The sequence below is a fragment of the Aptenodytes forsteri genome, unplaced genomic scaffold (genome assembly GCF_000699145.1).
Source record: "Aptenodytes forsteri isolate BGI_AS27 unplaced genomic scaffold, ASM69914v1 Scaffold229, whole genome shotgun sequence".
In the NCBI taxonomy this organism is placed as follows: Eukaryota; Metazoa; Chordata; class Aves; order Sphenisciformes; family Spheniscidae; genus Aptenodytes; species Aptenodytes forsteri.
Genome location: NW_008795863.1, coordinates 3,725,993 through 3,752,723, shown reverse-complemented (window position 1 = coordinate 3,752,723; position 26,731 = coordinate 3,725,993). Strand labels below are relative to the sequence as shown.

Sequence of the window (26,731 nt, the reverse complement as noted above, 5' to 3'; positions counted from 1 at the left end):
GAGGGGCGACCTCATTGCTCTCTACAGCTTCCTGAGGAGGGGAAGTGGAGAGGGAGGTGCTGAGCTCTTCTCCCTGGGATCCAATGATAGGACATGTGGGAACGGTTCAAAGCTGTGTCCATCAGGGGAGGTTTAGACTGGACATTAGGAGGCATTTCTTTACCGAGAGGTGGTCAAACCCTGGAACAGGCTTCCTAGAGAGGTGGTCGATGCCCCAAGCCTGTCAGTGTTTGAGGCATTTCGACAATGCCCTTAACAACATGCTTTAACTTTTGGTCAGCCCTGAATTGGTCAGGCAGTTGGACTAGATGATTGTTGCAGGTCCCTTCCAACTGAAATAGTCTACTCTGTTCCAACACACTGGAAATTTCTGTCATGATCTGGAAGCCTAAAAATTCTGGAAAGCATTTATTGCATTAAACATGCAAGTAACAAAGCCACACACTAAAAGCCCGGAACGCACACATCTACCCAACTCCCTCAGGAACTTGGCTGATCCCTTTTCTTCAGACCGCGCTTCTTGACTGATTCCTCTTTCTTTTCGCATCCTCCTTCCTGCTGTTTTCTCCTATTAATGAGCTGTCCCACCTGCCTCACTCCCCAAAACACTTCAGCACTTGACCATCTGTCACTGCTGCTGTGCATCCTTACTGTTATAAAAGAAAGTATCGACCTTGAGCTGGAGTGTGTGATCTGCGATAAATAGCTTACAAACTGGCAAATGAACCAGTATTACAAATAACTCGCTTTATACATTGCACGTGAAACAGCAAGAAATGAGGAGGCTGCTAGGTCTAAATGCTCAGTCTGTAAGTACAGCTCTGAGAAAAAGATGTGTCCAGTAAACCTGCAGAGGTTTGCAACGTAACACATGGATTCATGCACGTTCACTGGGCAGTGGGATTCATACCCTGCCCTAATAATGCATTTGATTTAGGAGCTGACCTCAGTTATTAGCTGCAGCTTTATATGAAGCTTTTGCAGATCACTTTGCAAATAAAAATTTGTAAAATGGCTGCGCGAGTACAGTGAGACTAAATGTATTTTCCGAGAGTGATTATTTTTGGTTTGCTTAAGACTAAGTTTAGTTGAATCAGCAGAAGGGCTTTTTGACTTCCTTTCTCTGTGTAATTATAAGCTGAAATTCTAAATCAGCTGCTTAGTCATGGTAAATTATGAAAATTATGCTGTTCATTGGCAAGCTGTTGTTACAATAAACATATTTATTGCTTGGGTTTTTTTCTTAAAGGATGTTTCCCTTGAAACAAAAAGCTGAAGAGTAACTTAAACTGCAAGAACTCATGTTTTTCAAAATATCTGTCATAGTATAGGATAAGTAAACATGACAGGTGTTCAAAGTTTTCTGACAAATTAATTTTATCCAAGTCATTTGCAATGTTTTGTAAAACTCGAACCCAAGCTGAATCCAGTCTGTTACAACTACAAAACAAAATGTTGCAGTTTGCCAGGGGAAGGGCTCTATATGCTGTCAGGTTAGGCCTCCAAGTGTAGGTGATCTTCATGTCAAAACTTGTCCTCAGAGTCCATGCCCTGTAATGGAGAAGATGCATTGAACCAGTAAGTGCTGACTGCGTAAATCCAGCAGGTTGAAGAACAGCAGGAGATAAGGGAGCTCTGCTTCCTTGATATTTGAGGAAAATTAGAGATGGGCAACCATTGAAGAGGTCTGTTCTCTATGGGATGAAAGGCAGTCGGTGGTCCTGCCATGGCAAGTCTTTGTGACCTGACAAAGTGTGTGATAATTCTGATTTATTAATGATATGTTTTATTGGGGGGGTTATGTTTTAACAGTTTCATTCCTTGGCTCCAATGTACTACCGAGGTTCAGCAGCAGCTGTGATAGTTTATGATATCACCAAACAGGTAAGACCTTCTGTACGCTTTTCGCCTGCGTTAACTCCTCTGCTTGGGCCGGAGTTGGAGTTAAAACCCACAACTGAAGAAGTATTTATATGTTAATCCCTGTTCAAGTCAGCGCGGTTTATATGCTTCGATAGTTTGTGTAGCTTTGGATGGAGGTGTCCAACTGCCTTAAAAAACTAAATATAAAGTCCTGCTTCTGTGTTGTTTAAACTTCATCTAGACAAAAGGTTGGAGACTGCATTTTGTCAGAGTTTCTTTGGATTTCCTCTGGCTAAGTAGAGAGGATAATATCCTGTAATACCCCCTCCCACTACCATCACCGCCTATGTTCTTTGTATGGAATTGGGCTTTTACTACAAAAAACAGCTGGCTGCTTTATCAACTGAACAGAAATTCAGTTGTTTGCATATTACTGATTTCAAAACTAATTATTTTTAACTAAGCATATCATCTCACGTTTGCATTGCAGGACTCATGTCTTAACTTTGAAACCAGTAATGAAATAATAAGTCTCTGACCTTTGTCTCAACATTATTCATTTGGAATGAAAATTGTATTTTCAGATCCTAAACTGCTCTTGCTCATTTCTCAGGCAGAGGAGGCTAGGAGGTTCTAGCTGAATGATTCTTCCACTGCTTTTCAAAGAAACCCCTGCTGATAAAGCTGAGTTAGAGGAGGCATTAATGGATGGATGGTCATGACAGTTCACTAGCATTTTATTCCTTTCCTGCCAATTGAATTATTTACTACTAGGTTGAGAGGGCTGGGTTGGTTCTCCAGTGCATTAGTGTAATGATCTGTGGCTGATGATGGTGGCCACTGTTGCACAGCGGTACTGTTCTCCTTTACTAATTTGCCAAGAAAAGATGAGGAAGAGTGAATCGTGCTGGATTGATACTTATTTTTAATTTAAATATCTTACAGTTGATCTTGTAATGCATTGTAAGAATAGAATTTTGTTTTGCCAGCCTTTCTCCAAGCTTATGTGGAACAGCTCTCAGAATAAAGAGGGGAAAACAGGAGAGGAAGGTCAACGTGTATTTCACTTTCTGATACTTAATATTCAGCATTGATCATTAAAGCAGAATGGATGTTTTTTTCCCAAATGACTGATAGTGCTCTCCCGTCAGTGATACCGATACAGCCATTGCTGATTAGACACAACTCTTATGTGCATTTCTGAAGGGGAAAAAAATGATTTATAATATATTTAGGAGCTCACTTGGAGTTTCAGTAATAATTTCAACCATGCGTTATAATTAGAATCTCTAGGAACAAAAGTGATTTTAATGCTATTAAAAATCATTAGTGTAAAGAAATAGAAAATTTACTATTAAAAGGTAGGTAGCATCAAAAAGCATTTGAATTTTGTACTTGGAGGGAAAAAGCCAAGTGAATTGTCACCTGTCTCTTTGGTTTCATAATGAGTAAACTGAGGTTTACCAGGTCACAGATTTGGAAATGCAGGGGGGAGGGGTCACTGTGAAAGCTCTCCTGGATGTTACCAAAAATATGACAGTGGTTGAGATGGTAATCCACTGGGCAGAAGTTGAAATTAGACAAATGAAGCTCACATTAAAAGTGAAGGAAATTAGCTACTAGCCAAACTTAAGAGAGCTGTGGTGGTTTCTTCATCACTGAAAATTTAAGAAAAACATTCAGTGCTGCTCGGGGGGGGGGGGGGGGGGCAAAGGGGGAAGTGTCCAAGGTCAGGAATTAATTTGAGGAAGTCTTATGACCTGAAGTTTGAAAAGCAGATTACATAGATACAGCGATCTTCTTCTGGTCTTGTGATCTGTAAAATTATTATTGCATTAATACTGTCAAAGCTGTGTTCCTCTAACTTCAAAAAATAAGCAGATGCATCAACGGAGACTAGGGTGTTAGCTTATTTGTTATTTCTCTGACTTAGGATTCATTTCATACTTTGAAGAAATGGGTGAAAGAACTAAAAGAACATGGTCCTGAAAACATTGTAATGGCCATCGCTGGAAACAAATGTGATCTTTCTGATATCAGGTAATACATCCATTTTTGTTGTTGCTTTGATTGCAGTAACTATATTGTTTCCTTCCTTCAGGTAACCAATTTGTTTTGTTGTTATAATAGTATATAATTTTGGCCAGCTGTATTGAGTCATTCCTAATACCAGTGGTTCTACCAATATACAACCTCACCAGCAGCAGCACAACTTGAGTTGTGTACTTTTTTTTTAACCTTTCTTTTACTGCCCTTCCTGTGTATTTGTACAATCTACACCCTTTAGCTGCTGAATCATTGAGAATGGAAAAGTATTCTCTTTTTTTTTCCTTCCATTCATGTTAAAAGGTGCAGGCTGTATTAAGTGATGAGCAAAACCAGCAATGTAAAGCTAGAAGGATGGGCCTGAGGTAGAATAATGTTATTCACAGAGAAGCTTTGAGAACTTGTGCTTTGCGCTTTGTAACAACTGAAACTGTCCCATAGTAGTAGAAGTAGAAAGTGTATTTTTGTTTTTTTAGGAGCGTAACCTCAAGTAAAACTTGGGTCACCTGCATGAAGCAAAGAACCTCCTGGGTAAAAGAGGGGAGGGTTGAATCTGCCCTCCTGCAGAAGAGCCGACATGATGCTATTTGGGATGAGAGTGAAGCTAGAGTCACTCTTCTGCTTGTTAGCTCTATTTTGGATTTGCATTTATCCTTTCTGGAAATGGAAGCACATTCTGCTGTACAGTAGTGATCCTTTGCGTCAGTCCATGACTCTGTTATTTCTTGCTTCAACTATGAGTACAGACTCAATGGCCGTACTTGATGCTTTCCTCTTAGGATCTCATAGGCTCTCATGGTTGTTCAAATAGATCCCCCTGTTGTTTTATAATCATTACCTTGGCCCAGATTCACCAGAGCCCTGAAGCACGTGTGTAACTTCAAGAAAGTGATGCAGTGCTTTATCAAATCAAGGCATATGCAAGGATTGGACCTGTGTGGGGTTTGGGGGTTGGTGTTTGGGGTTTTTTTGTGTGGGATTTTTTTTTTTTTTTTGTTCTCCCCCCCTTCCCCTGCCAGCCATGAACCAGCAGAAAGCTGTGAGTCACTGCTTTCTGTAAGACCTGAACAAGCCCTGATGCTAGAAGACTCCTAGTTTCTGTTGGGCTAAGAATGGGGGACACAGATAGTATATCGGCATCTCCTACGTGATGTTGTGATATGCTTGTCAGCATGGTGAAACTGAGTCCTATAAGACAAAACAAAAGGTTTCCAAATATGAAGTAGAAAAAAAGAGGAAAGGATGATTATAAGAATAAAACTAAACCAGTTAGCACAAATCGGAGTTTTCAGTTGCCCTGAGAGTCACTTTAAATTTATTGCTTAAGTGTTACCAGCAATACAATTCCTGATTAAATCAAGGGTAATAAGTTTGGAGATTGTGACAAATGGCACCAATTGCAAATGAATCCATAACCAGCCCTCCCCCTGCTTTTGGTAGCATCTGCTGTGGCAGCAAGCTTTTAAATGCTGTTCCACCAGAGGCAGGTTAACCTGGGGACATGAAGAAAAACCTGCACCCCAGAAATGTTGGGAGAATACTGGGGTTCCTCACAGAGTGACTGTGATCTTCCCACGATGTTATTCTCAAACACTACTTGTTTTTTACTGATTGCTGTTCATCTGTTTCTTGCTCTTGTTCAGCCAGTACAGCTCTTCCATGCACAAAATGTTCTGGTGTTTGCATGGTCCTCATTGTCCTCCATAAGCTAATGGCTCATTCTTTTTTTTTTTTTTTTTTAAAATAGGGAGGGGGCTTTTTTCTCTGCATAGTTATGAATAGTTTTGAGAATATTTTTTTCATGCAGTTATTCTTTCTGCATCCCCCAGCTTTTTTTCTTTCTAAAGTCATCCAGTGATGTCTAGCCAAAGAATCTGCTCTCTGTTTTTCCACCAAAATCTATCTCGTACGTGATACGTTTTCACAGTTCTTCCAAAAATCTGATTGTTAATGGCTCATTTTTTTTTTTTTTTTTTTTTTAAATAGGGAGGGGGCTTTTTTCTCTGCATAGTTATGAATAGTTTTGAGAATATTTTTTTCATGCAGTTATTCTTTCTGCATCCCCCAGCTTTTTTTCTTTCTAAAGTCATCCAGTGATGTCTAGCCAAAGAATCTGCTCTCTGTTTTTCCACCAAAATCTATCTCGTACGTGATACGTTTTCACAGTTCTTCCAAAAATCTGATTGTTTATGCAATACATGCAGCTGTATGCATTTTCTGGCTGCTTTATGTCTTTGAATTTACTTCAGTAAAAATGATTTTAGGTGAAATGTGTCACCAATTAATCAGAGTGTTTCCAATAAGTAGAAAATACACATGCACAGAGAATTTAAAAATAAGATGATGTGAGCACACAGGAGCAAGCTGCTGTTTGTATGCATTTTTGGCATCTCTCTTTGGTTTTGTAGAACTTCTGGCAGATGTTTTGCTGGATATCAGAGAGACAGCTGCTTTTAAGACCAACGTGAATAGATGGAAAAGAGGACAAGCTGACCCGGTTCAAGTTGATTTGATTCTGCCATCTGTATGACTGTAGGAGATTAATGTAAGGAGGAATGAATGGAAGTAATAAGAACTGATTATCTTCCTTTGGGAAAAGACTGGCTCTATTTCTCATAATCGTTGACCATGTTACCCTCCTCATTTAGCATCTAAAATTTGGTTTTGAGCTGCCAGGATGGATTTGGGACACTTAGGGGTCATGCTGCTTTTCTCAGTGTTGTTAATAGGCTATCAGCAGTTTTTGGCACTCTGTTGAAATAAATTTCTTCTGCACTTTGAAGGAATTTCTACAGGTGGACAGGCAATTTTGTTTAGTATAAATCCTCATCTTTGTTACAGTACTGTAAACTCTAGTACTGTTGAGTGTTTGGCATACTTTTAAGTAATAGTAGTAGACTTTTCCTTCTAATATGTGTCCTGTCCTTCTGACAGGTCATTAAAAAGTAGTTTCAAAGACCGGAGCTGAGACTTGAATGTTAAAATGGTATAAGTGCCCAAAAGATTTTTTGAGCATTTTAGTCAGTAGTCATAACAGCAACTAAGAAGTGTTTACTTCCCTAAAAATATGGTGCACCTTCTTAGCAAATTGTGTTCACTGGAAAATGCCAGATCCTTGGTTAAGAGAATTCAGCAGAATTTCATGCTCAGATCTTCCCTCTACGCATCCAGAATATTTCTTTATTCAGTAATTATTCAGAAAATCTCAAGGGAGATTGAATCAATAGAATGATTTGGAAAGATTGAAATGAAATAATTGACATCTTTCAGAATAGGTATTCCTCTAACTTTCCCTGTAGCCCTGGAATAACACTTTCTCAGCACTCCAGTGATGGTTCTTGCCTTCTTCCCTCTTCACCCCATCTTGCATGTATTCATCTCTCGGCTTAGAGTTCAAGCATTTGTGCTTTTCCTTTTTGGCAAGGTAGCATCTTGGCAATATTGACATCTAGATTATGATAACTCCACTTGATGTATGCAGCCTTCTCGGTGTCGACAGCACTGGATGGCATGATGCTTATTGCCCACGTGCTGTGGACATTTACAGGCTTCCTTTAGAAATGTCATCAGAGAAGGCTAAGAAGTTTTGTGACGCTTCCTTGGAATATTATCACTTGCTGCTCTTTTACCTTTTCCTTGATGCCTGAAGTTTGCTTTCTCATCTAAATTACAGCAAGTTGAAAGTCTTCATTACATAACCCTATGCTCTCTAATTTCTTCCTTTACTGTTGTTTGAATATTATGTTAGGTAGTTAAATTCCTTTTTTCTTATCTCCAGGGCCATCCGCAGATGGTGGTACCTTTCATAATAAAGGCCAACGGGCCATTTCAGAAACAGTAAGGAGAATGCTGCCTTCCCTGTGTCTTCCGCAATAAAAAGACATGTAATATAAAGAAGCAAGTAATGGAAACAAGCTCTGAATCCAGATGCTGGAATTGCAAGCTATTTTTTTGGAAACCGTTTGTAATAAATCGGGCAGTTATTCTGCCTCTCTGCATGTTTCCCATGAGCAGCAGATCTGATTTATTTAAAATAAATGCCTCCATAAACTAATTGTGAAATTGCATTGCTGTGCTCCCACCTAGGTACCTTCTGTTAAAGTCCAGGGCACTCATACTAGGAGGAAATTGTGCTAGGACTCTCTGGATTGGTACTTCGGAGTTGTGGGGTGAAGGAGTTGGTGCAAATTCTGCGTGTGCAACCGGCATCTGTAAAGCCACACAAAACATACCAGTTGATGTGTTGAACAACTGGAGGAAAAATAGTGCTGGCAGCCTGGTGTTTCAAAATGTGCTCCCCTGATCGGGTGTACCTTGGGTGCCTGTTAGCGTGTTCAGTCTCTGATTCTAAGCTGTTGCTCAAAAATCAGGAATAGCGATGGTTACAGACAGCAGTGGACACGGGCAGATTCAGCTTTGCCACATGGCTCAGGCAGATACAAGGTCAGCGTGGGGCTTGCTTTGCGTCTGAAGCAGAGGTCTTTTGTACGTTGTAAACTGCATTTACCAGCTTTTGGCATATGAAGTATTGGCTACAAAATGAGGATGTTCTACCAGTGATTTTAAGATGATGTCACTTTGGTGACATGGCACAGAATAGTTGTCTTCCCCCAGTGAATCTGGCACTCCCAGATTGCTCTTGCCAATGTGCTCAGAGTCAGTGGCTTTCATATTTCTTTCAGAATCTCTCCTGTGTTTTTGCTGCTTGCAAACACTTCGACATACGATGCTCTTATCGTTTGCTTCCACAACAGTCGTACCCTAACTTGTTTGAACACTTGGTGTGGACAGTGCTGGTTGCTGCCTGGATCAGCAGAGTTGTCTATCTTTTCTCTAGTGTTTTAATGCTTTTCTTATCGGGGTCAGGTTTAAAAAACAAACAAATGGGGCTGTCATTTAAATTATCTTCCTTTTTTCAAGGCATGGATTCAGCAGCAAGTCCGAGAAATCTGCAGATCGATCATTGCTGAAATTTTGATATTTTGAATACAATGATCTAAGTGCCATAAGAAGAAGGAAGATAGTACTACTTTTGCAGGGAAGAAGAGCATACTAATGCTTTTCTGATTAGGCTGTGTTTGAGGTCTTTCTTCTCTCCCCCCTCCCAATTAAATTATTTTTTGAAAATTTTGTTTCTTTTATTTGTAATTTTTTTTTTTTTTTTGTAGGGAGGTTCCTATGAAGGATGCCAAAGAATATGCAGAATCTATAGGCGCAATTGTTGTTGAAACCAGTGCAAAGAATGCTGTTAACATTGAAGAACTTTTTCAAGGAATAAGTAAGTAAATGTGCCATTTATTTATTTAACTAATTGTGATTGTTTGGAGGTCTTCTGAAAATAGCTGTCTGTTTCGGGTCTAAAAACTTCTTTCCCAAGGACATCAAGAAATCCACTGGGCCAGTAGTATGGCTGCTGTTTATGCAGATGTAAACTAAGAACGATTTTGAATACACCAAAGCAAAACATAGTAGATAGTAGCTACAGGGTAAGCCTATTCCTTCTAAATCTGTATATAAATCCTGACCTGGGTCATATCTTCTGTTTCAGATCAAGCCTGCTGTAGAGGCGATAGTGTTGATCTTATCATGTTGATAAAGACTTAAATGTTGAGAAATGTGCCTGGAGGGCTATGATAAGTAGAAAACTTTAGTCATTGCAGTGGAATCCATGTGCCTGGAGGGCTATGATAAGTAGAAAATAGTCATTGCAGTGGAATCCGTTTAAAGAAATATTTTCTATCCAGGTCTTTTAAACAAGATGAGACTGACATTCCTCATGAGGAGAAGAAAAAATGTCTTGTTCAGTTTGCCTTCTAGGGGTTCCAGTTTTGGTCTCTGGCTGCAAGGGGAAAGGACCTTGTGGGCTGGAAGGGACCTCGGGAGACCTTCAGTCCAACTTCCTGCTCGAAACAGACTTGGTAGTTAATTCAGACGAGGTTGCTCAGGCCATTGTCTGGCTGGACCCAAGAGCAGAGGTTCCACAACCTCTCTGAGCAGCTGAGTCCAGTGTTTAAATAGTCCTCGCAGTGGCATCCCCCCCGGTGTATCAAGTCAGAACCTCTCCTGATTCAATTCTCGGCCACCATCGCTCATTGTCCTGGATGCACCTCGGTAAAGAGCCTGGCTCTGTCATCTTAGCAGCCCTCCCCATAGGTACTGACAGGCGGCTCTGCGGTCCCCCAGAGCCATCTCATCTCCAGGCTGAACAGGCCCCATTTCCTCAGCCTCTCTTCACAGGGCAAGTGCTCCAGCTCCCTGACTGTCTTGGTGGCCCTCCTCTGAACTTGCGCCAGTTTGTCAACATTTTTCTTGTATCGTGGGGCCCAAAACTGGCTGCATTACCCAGCTTGTGTTAGACCATATCTAGAAAGGGATAACCACTTCACCTGATCTACTGGCTTGGCTCTTGTTGGTATGACTTAGGATGCTGTTAGCTGTCTTTGCTGCCAGGGCATGCTGCTGGCTCGTGCTCAGCCTGCTGCCGTCAGGTCCTTTTTGGCAGCGCTGCTTCCCGGGCAGCCAGTCCACAGCCTGTCTCATAGCCAGGGGCTCTTCCTTCTCACAAGCAGGACTTGGCATTTGTCCTTTCTGAACCACATAAGGCTCCCGTTGGCCCATTCCTTCCTCCAGCCTAAGGCCCTCTGAACAGCAGCCTTGCCCTCAAGGGTATTGAATGCACCTCTGAGTTGGGTATCATCTGAGGGTTGAAGTGGGTGCATATTTTTTCCTCCTTCAGGCCACTGATAAAAGGTATTAAGCAAGGTACTCCACTTGTAACTGGCCTAGGGGCAGATACATACTGTTAATCATTGGCCTTCAAGTCTGATGATCCAGCCAGTTTTTCACACAGCTAACAGTCTGCCTATCTAGACTATAACATTCCAACTTAGATATACCAGGATGCAGTAGGAGAAAGTATCAAAAGCCTTGCTAAAGTCAGGTAGATGACATCCAATACTCTCCCTCAATCACAGATCCAGTCATACTATCATTTAGGGCAACCAGGTTGGCTGGACATGGTTTACCCTTGGTAAGTCTATGCTGACTGGTCCTGGTCACCTTCTTCACCTTCATGTGCTCAGAAGCAGCTTCTGAGAGGATTTGCTCCATGGTTTTCCCAGGAAGCAGAGTGAGGCTAACCAGCCTGTAGATCCATGGCTTGTTACTGCTCTTTTTGAAGACAGATGTAACATTCACCTTTCTTCAGTCATAGGGGACCTCCCTCATTCTCCACAACCTTTCAAAAACAATAGGGATGATAAAGAATGGCCTTGCAGTGACATTGGCTTGCTCCCTCTGCATCCTCAGGCTTGTATGGGTTGAGATTTCTGAAGAGTTCCATGACTTGATCCCCTTCCACTACTGGTGGTTCCTCCTTTCCCTGAATCCTGTTTTGGGGTGCAGAGGCCTAGGAGACAGCATGTCCAGAACTCAACTTCATTCTCCACAACCTTTCAAAAACAATAGGGATGATAAAGAATGGCCTTGCAGTGACATTGGCTTGCTCCCTCTGCATCCTCAGGCTTGTATGGGTTGAGATTTCTGAAGAGTTCCATGACTTGATCCCCTTCCACTACTGGTGGTTCCTCCTTTCCCTGAATCCTGTTTTGGGGTGCAGAGGCCTAGGAGACAGCATGTCCAGAAACTCAACTTTGTTTCCCTAAAGTCTTTATTTTATTTTATTTCACATATTCATAATCAGCTCATATTATCTACCACACTTTGCCTGAGACAGGGCCTGTTCAAGTGTTTGATTCGCTTGCATGGGATGTATTTAAAACGGTTAACAAGAACCAATATTCCTAGAATACGCTACCTTTCTTTTACCTCCTTTAAAAAAGGAGTGTGTAACATGGCTGTCTGGAGGAACCGGTTCTTCCTTGTGATAGTTTACTAGATTGTCTGTGTCTGATGGTTGTGAATGTTCTCGCGGAGGAATTCATCCTTGCCACGTAATTAGATAATTAGTTTCCGTCTTTGATAGGTAATGCTGCAGCTGGCAGCGTACACTGTCCCTAATAATGGATATAATAGACAAGGAAAATCAGCTAAATTAAATTTAGTATGAACTAGATACCTAGGCAAGTGCACTTAATTCCACAGGCAATTATTTCTATATATAGAAATATTTTGTCTCAGTGGATGTACTTGTGACCTTATCAAGTACTCAGCAGAGAGAAAGGAGAGAGTTGGTAGTGTATGTTTATAGAAATATAGTGGAAACCAAGTGAAAAAAGCTTAATTAGCAGGAGAATTAATTAGTATGATTGTGACTGGGCAGAGGGTATGGATAACTTTCTGATATTTTACACCAATTCAGTCTTTGTGCAATTTCCAAAAAAGTCTGTTTATGCCCAAGTTGCATGGCAGCATTTCTGCCTTTTCAGTGTATGAAGTCCCTCTCTAGCCATGTCTCCTACCCTGTTGACTAATTTTATTTGTGTGGTGCCCTAGAAGTCATGCTGCAGCTTTAGTTTGCTTTCACGCTGCCCGAGAGTTCATGCCCTTCTCTTTGTGCTGCTGTGGAAGGGCATGGTGCAGCTCCCCAGCCTCCGAACAGGGAGACGGCAACTTCAGTTTACCTTGGATCTTGAAGGTAGATTGTATGTATTGCCTATTTTACAGCCTGGATTTGGAAGGATATTCCAACATGCGTGGAGAATTTCTCCATTAAAAACCTTCTTGAAATTGATACCCCAAACAGAAAGGGTAGACTACATTTTAATTTAGCTAAGCAAATTACCTCCTGCTTGCTTATGCTTTTCGTTTCCCAGGGGTATTTTAACGTAATCATTTTTCCTTCCTAAGGTGTCTAACAACTGTCTCTTTTTCCAGGAAGGATATTCCAACATGCGTGGAGAATTTCTCCATTAAAAACCTTCTTGAAATTGATACCCCAAACAGAAAGGGTAGACTACATTTTAATTTAGCTAAGCAAATTACCTCCTGCTTGCTTATGCTTTTCGTTTCCCAGGGGTATTTTAACGTAATCATTTTTCCTTCCTAAGGTGTCTAACAACTGTCTCTTTTTCCAGGGAAAATGTTGTGAACAGAGTGAAATAATATAATGGGAAAATTTACTCAGCATAATGATACAAAGAAGGCAGAAAATAAAAGGGGAACTGGGATGTTTTCGTGACAACCAGATAAATCTTAGAAAAATTATAGAGATTATAGACAGATCACTTCATTTCTAAGGTTATTATATTACACTATTTTTAAAAGATTTTTTTAAAATAAGTTTCTCTCAGGATTTGAGGATTTGACTGCTTTGAGGGATGTCTTAATAACACAGTCTCAACACAAATCCATTGTCCTCAATTCTCAAGAAAATACAAGACATGAAAGACTAGAATCAGTAGAAGTTTCTGATTTTTTTGAAGATGGGGCAAATCTGGCAGGAGAGGGATTCTGCAGTCAGTGTACTCAGGCAAATAAGGCTGAGGAGGCAGACTAAGCACAAGAGTCAGCAGCGTTGGTGTTCTCCGTGCTGGAGAGTTTTCACTGAGCTGCGTAATGGGATGCAGCTCCTGGCTGTCTGTTGTAGCCCTGTGATTTCAGATGGCCAGCCACTACACTTACCCCGCTTACGTTTAGCAGCGCTTGACTGAAGGCTTGCTGTGATCATGAAACATCACATGGCTGTTTTATTTCTCTGCAAAGAAGAAAAGAATATTTTTAGCACAGTTGTATATTCCCCACTTGGGCTAAATTTTTCCCGATGTCTGTCTTGAAAGGTTTTTGACATAAAAAGGGCGTAAGATTATGTGTTTTTTCATGTGTTCCAATAGGTCTTTTTTAATAGCTGAGTGTCTATAGGATCAAATGTTGTTAATTTTTTATTCCCAGCCTTAGAAGAATCATAGACACAGTGGCTCCTTGTTGCTGGTTTATACTTCAGCAGCAGCAAATATGCCAGGAATGTATTATATGATAGCAGTATAATACAGTATGAAGTTGTGCCTGTGCAGGGGGCATACCAGTTCTGTATTGCCCCTTCTTGGTTGTGGGGCTTTAGTCTGCTGACCACTGCTTGTGCTTGGGAAGGCAGCTTACCCATTAAAACTGGCTGGTTTTCAGTGACTAAACAAGCTGCCCCAAGTGTACTGTCATTTAGTAGCAATCACGCCCTCGTAATTCTCAGACACCCATTCATTTAACAACTCAAATAAGCCCTAGTCACCTTATTCAAATCTAGTACACGCCCAGTTGTTTCTCTTCAGCGTGTGTATTGCCTGTTACCTTAGCATGAAGGTGCCCCAGATAGGAAAGAGAAGATTACATAAAAGCCATCCTCTGTAAATCATAGAATCATTTAGGTTGGAAAGGACATTGAAGATCAGACAGAGCTGAGACTGTACCTCCCAGGTTAATACCAGTCTGCATCAGCAGGTCCAAAGGTAAACAGGCAGTGGGATGAGTAAGCCGCTGAAGAATACCTAGCCAAGTGAAATATGAAATAAACTTGTGTTAAGCAAAAAAAACCAAATGGTGGGCATGCATTATTTTTTGAAGTCTGGCAAATGTTGAGGACTGGTGTGCTACCAAAGGGGGCAAGATTGAAGCATTTCAGCATCTTCTGTCAAAGGTGAGAGGGAACTGAGGAATAAGATTATCAGAATTGCTCTATGGAAAGTGTCTAAAGAGTTGTTAGCACGCTCGGTCTTACTGATGCTAGTACTACAAGGAGGAGAGACTGGCTTGATGTTTAAAAATCCGGATAAGGATGTTCTTCCTAGATGAGGCTTCCTAATTAGAGCAGAGAGTTTCTGTCTCAGGATACAACCTTTCATGTGGTAAATGCTCAGTTATAAATGTATGAAGCTATTGATTTTCTGATGCCTTGCCAGCAGCTCGTATATTGAATATTTAATGTAACCCAAATACTTGTTTCCTAGAAATACTGGGAGATTAAAAAAAAAACAAACAAACCCAATCTCTAGAGTTTACAGTTTAACCAGTTGTATACCAGACAAACTAGAGAGGAATGTACGAAATGTCTGTCTGTGGAACGGGGAGGGATCCTTTCCAGCGGGCATTCGATGTTTGCACTGGCTCGAATGGACTTGGATGGATAGAATTGCAGATGGACGGTTGTTGAGCTTTGTGAGTGATGAGTATGGTGGTTTTCATCCTGTTATCTGCTGATTTGCCGATATCTGTGAACTACTTTGAAGAGGTCTATGAAAGACATTTTAAGAAAAGCAAGTAATTTATGTTACAAAGCAATTCATATACACCATTTTTAAGGCAGCCCAAACTCATAACTGAATTTTTGTAGGGAGTGTTCACCTGTGAAAGGATGGAAAAACATTGCCCTAACTTATGTTTGAGATTATATTCTTTCCAGTTTATGCTCCCTGTGTTCTAGGATTAGTTTTCCTCTTGCTTTCAAATTTTCATGAATGAAACAAAACTTTGGACTACTCTTAAAGTTAAACTTGTGAGGTCCTGGATTTCTCTCCAACCACAGGAGAGCTCTTCAACATAAACTAGTAAATAAACCCAAACAGCCCAAAGTTAATTACAGCAGGACCTCAAATCAGGGTTGGATCTCTTAGTAATTGAAGTCATTAGGCATTCTGTTGTTTACTTTGATGCTTGTAAGCTTTAAATCTTCTTTTTTTTTTTTCTGCAGATTTTAATTAAATGAGCAAAATTTAGTTGTATTTCTGCTTCCCCAACAAGAAATTCAGTGCAGCATTCTATGCTTCTGCTTAAAAAAAAAAAAAAGTAGCTTTATTTTTTTGCATGGAGATGCTGTTAGATATGCTATTAGGAGTATTAAAATAATTGCAACTTAACTATGTTTAGTTATGCAATATCCTTTATTGTAAATATGTGCTACCTTGCCTGAAAACTTATAACATGAAGTAAACAGCAATCATCTCTGTCAGTTGGGGAAATCCTGCTTTGCTGCAAGTATGGGCGAGAAAAAGAACCTAGAGACTGACTAGTGGGCCAAGCTTTATAACCCATGTGAGAGACATGGGGAACTTCTAAAATACCAGTGAATCTGGTTTCAAAGGATGAAAGGATTGGGGGAGGTAAGAAGTGTGACTGTCATAAGTCTTACAGGTGCAGAAAGAGTCTTCTATGCAAATGCCAAAACTGTGGGATAAGATGTGCCTGCTTCATTCCGCCATGCCTTCACAGATGGCTGTGCTTTATTAATGAGGTTTATAGAGAGCAATGCTTTGCAGGGGCTCACCTTGCTGTGATACAGCTAGCAATTTTAGGAGGAGGTTCTGGCCATTGTATAGCTGTTGTACCGCTACTTGAAGAAGTCTGCCTTTTCTCAGGTAAGCCATGGATTTCACATCCTGGACTAACAAAAATCTCTCCTTCCTCCAGCCCCCTAAAAAAAAAAATCAAGTTGTACGTGATTTTCAGGAAGAGAACAGATGGGAGAGATGCGCAGAAAGCCACCGTGCAGCACTGTGATGTCTTGCCTCTTACCCTTAGCAGAATTGTTGTAGTTGTGTTAGATAGTAGGACTGTGCTTCTTTTGGACTTGGACTTCATCATCTGGATGTGCCAGCTCAGGCTGATGACATCACATCTGTTTCCACACTAAACAAATACCTGTTCAATGCACTGTTGTGTTTGTCCCTTTGTCAGCATGGTAACCAGTTGTGGGGTTTTTTCCTTACGCTCAGCTTTAAGGCTGTTTCCAACCCTTCAGGCAGTCTTGTACAGGTCAATGATGAAACTGGTTTAGTGTTAAAAAAACAAAACCAAAAAGCCCAACACTGAGCCTGATTTTTCTGAGCCAATGGATGTCACAGCTTGTAACTGGAGCATCGCAGTACAAAAAGGAACAAAGAGAGCAGATTTTATTACTGTGATGGTGCATCGTGCTTCCAGCTGCAGCAGAGCAATCCCCATCTGCCTGCCTTCAGGTTCTGCTTGCAGAGCTGTCACCTGGTCCCTGTTGTCTCTCTTGCTTCCCTGCTCCAGTTTTCATTTTTCTCCTCTCCCATTTTGTTTACCTCTTGTCCCACCCTCCCATTTCCCAATCTCTTTGCCTCTGGCAGTCTCAGAAGCGCAACTCCCAGAGTGCTGATTAATCTCTTTACATTAACAAGTCACAGATTCAATAGCAGGAGTTGGAACTCTACCAACATTGGAGAAGACTGACCTTCATCCTGGACTGCCTCGTCCATTGAGAAGACTGACCTTCATCCTGGACTGCCTTGGCCCAACTCAAACATGCCAGAAAGGAGGAGATGCAATTGATTTAGTGCTTCCCACCTGTTAGCCTGGATGGTTCACTTCAGAACCATGGCAATTTCTGTAACCCTACATTTGAGCAGTCTCTTGTGACACTTACTATTTTACAGGCCATGGTGTGTTTACTGGAATGAGGTCATGGAGGACACCAAGACCTCTGCACGAATGTGTAGAGGTGCATGTTTACAAACAGTTTTGTTGCACAAAATCTGTGAAACATGGTCTAAACATTAGTGAAATGAAACCAAAATAAATAATCAGATAATTAATACAAGTGCGAAATCTAACTTTTAAACTGCAGTCAGCGGATCTCACGCCGTAGAAATACCAGCAAGGGGGAACCATATGGAACTTTTATACTGTCTCAGTAATAGTATATCCTGAAGTTCCTCATTTCACCAGTTCAGCTGCAGAGTTCTTAGATAAATGTATGCGCATCTGTGTTTCTCTGTGCGATTGACCGTTTCATCTGGAATCCTAAGATGTGCTGTTGGTGGTCTTTGGCAAGCTGGCTAGTTGTGGCCTGCTCTGCAAAATGGAGAAAAGACTCTATTTATGGTCTAGTTTGTCATCTTTAAGTTAAGCAACAGAAGATTTCAATCTCTCATGGACCTTTTGAGCTGACTCTATCTTAACAGAGCAGTCATCGGTTTGAAGAGGAATTGTCTTTATTTATTTGTTCAGCAGGAGAATGTCAGGGCACTACTGCTCTTTTCTGACATCAACTGCATGAAAGAAATAGCATAAAGTAACAATGCTGTAGGTTATCTAATACAGCAGTATTTTTTATTGCTCTGGAACAGACGCTCTGTATGCCAGTGAGATATACTTTTAAAATGAGTATATACTTTCTAAAATTAATTCAGTTTATGATCTCTGTTGATCCTGACTCAGTGCCAGCTAGATTAGTTATTCTGGCCTTTGAACTTAAGTGCTGTTTGATGGCACTATGGCACAGTGCCAAATATGGCAATATTGATGCCATATTTATGGCACTATGGCATAGTGCCAAATATGGCAATATTGATGCCATATTTATCAAGAGATGAATGACAAGATGAGATGATCACGGTGCTTTTAGGCAGCAATAGTGATTGAGCTGGTTTAGAAGCAGGAAGAGTAGATGCAGGCTCAGCATTTCACTGCTCATCCTTAGTGTTCTGCTGCTGCTTAAACCTTTCTCTGTTACAGCGTCTGCTGTGAGACTAGCTGTCAAGGAGGCCCAGGGAGAGACAATCAGTCAAACAGATTTCTGACTGATTATTTTTATCCACTTCCCCTGACCCTTGGTGAAAAATGACTGGATCATTTGCTGTGGAGCTGGTTGTCAGGTGTTAGACTGAGCTTTATGCTCAAAGAGAGTTACTCCTGTCAGCTGCGCATCAGATGGTAAAAGCTGCCTGGGCAGGGATAAGTCTTGTTACTAAAACTAGAATGATTTAACTTGGTGGTTTAATAAATCTGGTAATAAGAGAAATAGTAAGTGAGAGAAAACTCACCTACTAAAAAAAATAAATCTAAAACTTGAAAAACTTTTAGACTGTTTAAAGATTTATTTCCTTGTATTGAATTCAAGGGGGGGTATCCAAACAGCAGAAAACATGGCTAGTTAATGACAAACAGCACTTAAGTTCAAAGGCCAGAATAACTAATGAGCAAATATTATGTCTAGAGGTTTTTTTTCTCTTTATTATTTGTAGTTGTTATCTGTGTGGTTTTTATCGTTTTGAGAAATGAAATAAATCAAGGTGATTCTTAATGACATATATTGTGTCCTGGTCTGAACTGGATGAAGTGCTCGCTGACCTTGAAGCCTGCAATGGCTTTGCTCCAAAGATAAGCTTGCCTGCTTCTTTGCATGCCCATCGAGAGTGCTGTAGAAAAGACTTGAAACTCATAAGAAATATGAAATGCTGAATGAAAAACAATAGAGGTAATGTAGTTGTTTAATGCGGACTTCTAAAATGAAAGTTAAGCTAGTTTGTATGTTAAAGCTCTCCTCTTCCAAACTTGCTGTTAGAAGAACCAAATGTTCAGAGAGTATTTGCTTAGTGGTATGTTATGGAAACTGTCTGTAGATTCCAACTAGCTACATTGTGCTCTGAGTCAGATTGACAGGGTTTTATTTTAGCTGGGACTGAGTTGAAAGCACTTTGGAAATAGTAGGTACCTAATGCAGAAGTTCTCTCCAGGTCTCTACAACAACAGCATTACCTTCTTGGAAAGCCTCTCGCAGGTATTACGTTCTTCATGTTCTCTAGAGTTTTAAGAATTAGTGGATTCTCTTTATCTCCAAACAAAGCCAACAGAACTAATGCATGTAACAACTGTGTCTATAACCACCTCTTCTGTTTTTTATTTTACTTTGGAAGGGCACTTATAAAGTCCAAACCTAATGTAAGCAGGGTGTGAAGTTGATATTTCAGTGACCTAAACAGACTGTGGCATTGTAATGTCAGTGCTTATACATGCTTCAGCCCTCAAGATACCTGTTTCTCACTCTGTTGGACCAAATACAGTATCTTTAGCTTAGTAATGTGAGGAATTTTTCCCCTCTCATTCAGCTGTACAAACACCCAAGAGTATCTGCTTCAAAAGTCACACTTTTGTTGTGTAACATACCTGTTCAGAACTGACTGAATAAGAGAGGTGAAATTTTGGTGGGCTTGACCAAAGGTAATTCAGGGACAAGTTTTACAGATGAAATTTTGCTGTTTGATTTCATTGGGATTGGATTTTACCCAAATGCTTTTAACTTATCCTTCCACAACCACTCAGCCTCCTACAACCACCCCCCCAGGTAATTTGTAGGACTGAGGCTTCAACATAGGAACATAATTCATAGAACATTTGGCAAGAGAGAGCTGTGAATAAACACAGCAAAGGATGGGGAAATCTAAACTGTAAAATCCACCTGGATTATGATGAGCTGTTCACAGGAACTTTATGCTCTCTGAAAGTGGCATATAACAAACAAATTGTTAAATATTTTAACTCTTGTAATATAACATGGGTAATAGTAAAACCAGGAGTAATTAATAGAAAGTACATTCAACTTCAGAAAAAATTTCCAGCAAATCCACAAGGTAATGAGAAAGTTATGTTACCATGATTGTAAGCTCTCCAGGATACTGATGGAGAGATCACTCAATGGGTTTAATGGAAAAGCCAGGCCCACACCAGAGACAGAGGATAGATTGGACCTGGGAGGATCTTGTTTCTCCATTTATAATTCTAATTATTAAGCATGTTGTATGTTGTCCCTGAGTAGGAAGCCAGTTAGACAAAAGGTGCAGCACTACTAAAAGGGCACACAGGGGAGGGAGTTGGAGCAGTGCCTTCTGTCCCTGGGAGGGATCTCTAGCTCTCCTGTGATGGCTGAAATTCTTTCAAACACTTAAAATAATCACCCCATAAGATGATTAAAAAGTCAGGAGAGTTTGGGGGTGGTGGTGGTGTTAAGTAATCAAAGCTGCCAACTGGAAAGACATGGGTACCCCTCAAAGGAGGGAGGGATTCAATGAAAGAACAGATGATTTTTTTTTTTTTTCTTTTTCAAGTATAGGCAGCATGTGTTTAGTTACAGTGCTCTGTAAAACTTTAGTGTACAAGGACTAAATGCCATGCAGATTTAGGACAGGCAAGAGCTTGTTAAACGAGCACCATTCACATTTAAGTGGAATTAGGAGAAAGCTGAGTATTTTCTCTTTCTTAGATGTAGGGTGCTCAGTGAGGTAAGTTGTTGGGTTTTTTTTAAATACATGGATAACAATTTCAGTGTACTTCATGCATTCTCAATAGCCATATTTCAATTTTTTTTTTTTAAATGTCAAAATTTTCTTTCATAAGCAGGATGCAAGGAAAAAGATTCAAGGTACACAGGAGACGGTTGTTTTCTGGTGAAGTTTCACAGATGTAATTCTTATGCAAGCTAAATCGTCCTAACTGTTATCTGCATGTGTTGTTACTACATCAGGAAAATTGAATTCACTGTCTCCTGGTGTGTTTCAGGTCGGCAAATTCCACCCTTAGATCCTCATGAAAACGGTAACAATGGAGCAATCAAACTTGGAAAGCAGACTTCACAGACGGGTAGGCGGTGCTGCTGACCCAACTTGATCTTTTTAGATTTACTTGAAAAACAGCACCGTTTTGCTTTTTTCACTGAGGAAGGACTTCATGATCTCAGTGATGTGGCTCCTTATCTTGAAAGCAGTGATTTCAATACTTCCCATGATCAATAATGCAAGGACCAGAAGCAGAAAGCTTTACTTCAAAGGGATTTTGCAAAACCTAGTTGGAAAATCCTCTCTAGTATCCTGTCAAAATTACAATGTCAAAGTGCTCCGATTCTCTGTTTAAGCCAATGACTGTTGGTTTTCTTTTTTAATAAAAAAATCCTTTTATATATAAATTTTAGATTTGCTGCAAAAACTTCTCTTCTTACATTGCAAAGTGGACTTGGCATGTTTTTAGAGTCTGTAATAATAGGGTGAAAAAAACCCATAAAACCTGATTTTTGGCTTACAGTTTCTCTGCCATCCTTCTAGCTGGACTCTGCTTCAGTGTTTTTCTAAATCTGTAGCTTCATCTCGTACTTTCAGTAAACATCAGCAAGAAATGGACTGAGTTTGCTGACTAGAAAAAAAATGGATCCAAAGGATGAGTGAGTGCAATTTTTACAGACTAGAAGTCAAAACCTGTGTCAGGAGGTGCTGTGTATGTGAAAGAAGGAGTTGTCATGAAGGAGACTGCTGGACCCCATGCAGTTCCAGTCTGCTCTGGAAAGAAGTGAAGATGCAGCCACTGTGCTTTGCCTGAATTGATTCCCTTTCTAGGGCGTAGGCTTCATTAATTACTGAAATTGTAAAAACGCAAACGCCAGCTTAATCTCCACTGCTTACCAGGTTTCCTCCAAATCTGTGCCCCAGACCAAAGTTGTTTCTGCTCAGAGACGCCGCTTCCTTGGTTTCTAAAAGAGTGCCACGCTGCCCCACTCCTTTGTGGTCTCACTGCAGCGCTCCAAGAAGTCTTCAAGTTGGAAGAAGATATTTCTGTACGAAATCAGCTTAAGAGAGCACAATATAATTTGGGGTTAAAGGCTGGAATCTAATAAAACAAACCAGAGCATTTCTTTACAAATGCAATTCTGTGAATTTGTGGAGTAGTCCCCTCACCCGTGTGGGGATGCGGTATGAAAGACCCACTCTGTGATACCTTTGAAGCTTGACGCACTTGAAAATACAGTGTAGAAAAAAAATATCCAATAGGTGGTTATGAACTAGAAATAATGTAAAACTCTATGTATTCTCCACTTCCATCTTTCATGAATGTGAGTGACTGACATGATAAAATACAAATTTATCTTCATCAATTTCATTGGAAATTGGAACTAGGGTAAGAATGCAGGCTTCAAAACCAAAGCCTGGCTTGCGTTCCACAACATTAATTTGTTCTGTTATGAGGAAAATTAACCTCACTGCACATTTTTTTGGGGGCTTATAAAAAGCAAACAAAAGGGAAAAACAACTTTCCACAATAAATCATGAACAGGTGGGCTAGAGCTGGGTTTCCGTGTTTATACATAAAAAACAGACCTTATTGCTTGGTTGTGAGATTGCTTTGATAAAACGGCACTAATTATTAGGGCTTGAAACAGAGCCAGATGAAATCAATGGGAACGTTTCTTTGTCTTCAGAGGGCTTGAAGTAGTTATAGGTGGGAAACATCCCACTGGATTTTTCCTAAGAATCTAAACTGCATAGTTTTTTCACATATAATCCATTTCTCAGATATTTTAGATTCCTTTGAAAGCACTCATACTTGAAAATACGCCTTTGAATAATACACAGACTCAGACAGCTACCATGAGAAAGGATATTTCTGGTAAACTTTCAGTTGTCACCTGTGCTGATACATGCTCCACGTTGCTGCTTCATTGCAGCAACTATTTTACAGATAATCCAGGCTTATTGAAAGGAAAATTCAGCAATCGTTGTTGATAGTCGGGGAGGGAGACAGGCTCCTTTAGGGAATATTTCATCCCATCCTAGTACAAGCAAGTCTGCCATGGGTGCCTGGCTCTTTCAACTGGCTACGGAGGGAGAGGTTAACCTGTCCTTCAGCGCTAAAGTGATACCAAACTTACCAACATCACAGATTCATATAATTTATGGGATCTATGACCCAATGCTGCAAGAGATCTGGTTCTTCCTAAATAAAACCCAGTAAAAGGTTAGACCTGTTACCAAGAAAACAAGGTGAGATCGAACCCATGTTTTTAAAGGTGTCTTAAATTTTAGTTCAACATATAGTAGTTATACATAACTGATTTTTAGGCTTTCATAAATCTTTGTGGCATATTTCTTTTTTTTTAATGTGACATCTCAAAACTCGTCAAACCCTACTTGAGATGTCTAAAAGTTTTGTAAGACAATTCTACGAGTACCTTGTATACTCTAATTTATGCTAGAACTGGCAACTGATGCTGATCTGTATGGAATAGATACTGTCTTGAACAACCAGCTCTCACAGCTGCCATTGAGCTATATGTGAATCAGAACAGGTTTATGAGTTATATGTTAAAATAGTTTAAAATTGGAAGTTGTTACAATGGATGTCTGGCAGATTTTAAAATTCAAATGTTGGCTAAGTAGGCTCAAAGATATTTTTGTATTTTGTGGGCCAAATCTAAATCACCTTATTCTGCTTTTAGTCAAGAAAAAGACTTAAATGAATAAGGATTCTGATTGTATAAGTTCTTGAGATTTGGGTTACGGTGAGCTTCAGTAGGGAACTCTGAAAAAATAACTGTGCTGTGCAGAGCAGCTCGCATTTTTTTTGGAGATGGGGCTCACCTTCGATGATGTTGCCTCTCTGCTGTTCGTCAAAGCTAAAGTGCAGCTTTCACCCACCTCATCAAATGGGGGAATGTTTTGTTTTAAAAATTGCGATTTTTCAAATGTAAAATTCATGATTTCTGCTTCCTTTTGTTGCCTGTGGTGCTTGGAAAGTACTACCACCCTTCATAAACAGCCAGAAAAATGACATACAAAAAAACCCCAAACTCGGAGTCAAAAGTTTCAGCAGCAACTGGAATTCCTCTTAGTAGTTAACGGCTGGTGAAAAGCTAAATTACTATACAGGAGCACCTGACTCTGTAGCTGATCTGCTCTACTACTACTACTACTACTACTACTACTACTAACAACGCTGCAGTTCTAGGTTGGCCAGCTGGTGCTGGATTTGTCCAAGATTGGTTTTCTCAAGAGAGCTGGCAGCAGGACTGAAGCACAGGCTGCAGTGCCAAGGATGTTTGGTGGAGCTTGTTTGCACCGTGACTCAAGACTGTGACTGTCCAGTTGTGGGTGACTTGCTTTTCTGGCTTGTCATGAACTAGTTTAAAAACATGATTATGAAGGAACTAGTTTTCATATATGCTCTGCATATGTGTGTGTATATAAGTACAGTTTTATATTGTTATGCTGACATGTAGTGTTTTTTCACTATGTCTGGTTCTCATATACTGCACATTGTATTCTGTAAGTACATTTTTTGTAATGGTTATTTCACCTTTATGAACTTAAAGTTACGGATCAAAGGTAGCAAGAAGACGGAGATACACATAGGTACAATTGTTGACTTGCCATTCTTATGCATGAAAATGGCGTATTATAGAAAAAGTTTGTCTTGCAGACTGAGAAATCTAAAAAAGGCCATTATTATCCAAGAATTGGGACTCAGAAGTAATAAAGTTACACTCCAAAAAAAGAGAAAAGGAAAAAAATTCATTATTTTTGTTCATGGTACAGCAGGGCTATCTAAAGTGCTACAATGTAACATGGGTTTGTATCAATACCTAGAAAGGTTACCTGTCATGCCTTGTCTTCACTAATCCTTCATGGCACGTGGTAATAAGCGTGACTAGATAGATTATACATGCGAGCACTCTGACTATAATCAGTCCTTTTCAGTACAGTGATGATATATTTTACTATCCTACCCTTAATTATTTAAACCAGAGTCAGTGATAAATTGTAAGTTTAAAATCACCTGCCTAGTACTCTTCCTCTGTTTTGTTTATATAAGGGCTTTGACTGGGCTGGACCCACTCGCTTCATGTATGGGATGCTACAATCTGTTAATACTTTACCTTCTGTTTTACATATTAATTGTATCATACCTAATAATATTTTTTGCCCTAAAATGTAGGTTTTGTGTTTTATTTAACCTACACTGATTAACGCTAATAAATGTTCTAAATACCTCTGATTTGGGGATGTCTCTGGTTTCAATGAAGCAGAACAAAATAGGTCCCATTTTTCACATCGTTTGCTCTTGAAAAAGGGCTGTCTGCAGTCTGTGGATTGCTTACCTGGGATTTAAATGCTGCTTGAAATGTGTGTGGCTGGCCTTTTAGCAGAAACTGAATGCATTCCTGGGGGATCCTGCAGTGCAGGTGAACTTTCAAAAACAAGAAGAAGATTATCTGAAAATCCCTTTGCTAAGTTATTTGATTTATCCATTAGAAGAGAGGTACCTGAGTGGCCAGTATCAGCTTGGAAATTTAGAATAGCAGCTGTCATTAGAAAGTGAGCTTGCAGTTACCACTTGCTTTCAATAGCAGCCATGACTACTGTGGCTCATAAGACACTTTCTCTTTTGTATCTTCTTTATTTTGGTGGTACGTTTAATTTTTTTTCCTACTTTATGTCCCTCAAACTTGTCTTCAGGAGTTAAGAATTAACACTCCCTTAAGAAGTATGCAGTATTTCATACCTCTTAGTGCTATTGTTTCAAGAGGTCTTTAAACTCACCAGAAGTTTTTTGCACTGTCTGGTTCATATTTTCGAAGTTGCTACCACAACTATGAGGACTATGAATAAAGAGTTGGGTTTTTTAAGGAAAAACAGGTTTTTGGAGTAAGGCTTTTCTAACTACCATGATAAATTCAACACACACCAGTACACAAGACGCACGGTAACTCAAATAACAGCACAGAACACCATTTCTCTCTGTAAGAAGAAACCAGTATTTCAAAGGGGATTACATAGGTTGTGAGTTTAGTTACTGCTTGAAGATACCCAGCAGGATCCGTTCCCTGCTTTAAAGCATTTATAATCACATTGAAAAAATTATGTATCTTATCTCCAGCTATGCATAAATAAAAATGAACCCAGGTACATAACTGTAAAAGGTGATGTACTTAATTAAAAGAAAGCATAAGGAAGCCCCTCTTATCTATTATCAGTGTGTTGGAAAATCAGAAGTGAACATTGTTTTTCCTTTCAGTGTGGAAAGAGAGTCGTGGCCCTCGATGGATCAATCCTTGCATTATCAATGGGATGTTTTACATGGCTTGGAAGCATGTTCTTGTAGTGCTTTAGGTTAGTTTAGAGTTGAATTTAGCAATGAGAGGGGAGCTGTACAATTGGTTGGAAAATAATCCTCTGCTTTCCTTTTGAAGACTGAAGGTTGTGTCTTGGGGTACTTAAGGAAAACTATTTGGCATTTTGGCCTTCAAAATCTTCATGACAGCAGCTTCAGTCTTTCTGCAAAGAGCAACATAGGACACCCTGCTGTGATCTCC

At 40.0% G+C, this 26,731-nt stretch overlaps 1 protein-coding gene across 1 annotated transcript in view; it reads left to right on the top strand.

The window, feature by feature from the left end:
• RAB31 (RAB31, member RAS oncogene family) overlaps positions 1 to 25,405 on the top strand; it is a 45,833-nt gene extending 20,428 nt beyond the window's left edge. The window contains exons 4-7 of the mRNA XM_009284138.2: positions 1,813 to 1,884; positions 3,797 to 3,903; positions 9,078 to 9,187; positions 21,154 to 25,405. Coding sequence (XP_009282413.1) covers positions 1,813 to 1,884; positions 3,797 to 3,903; positions 9,078 to 9,187; positions 21,154 to 21,251 — 387 coding nt within the window. The 3' untranslated portion in view covers positions 21,252 to 25,405. The remainder of the gene's footprint in view (positions 1 to 1,812; positions 1,885 to 3,796; positions 3,904 to 9,077; positions 9,188 to 21,153) is intronic.
• Positions 25,406 to 26,731: the final 1,326 nt, after the last annotated feature.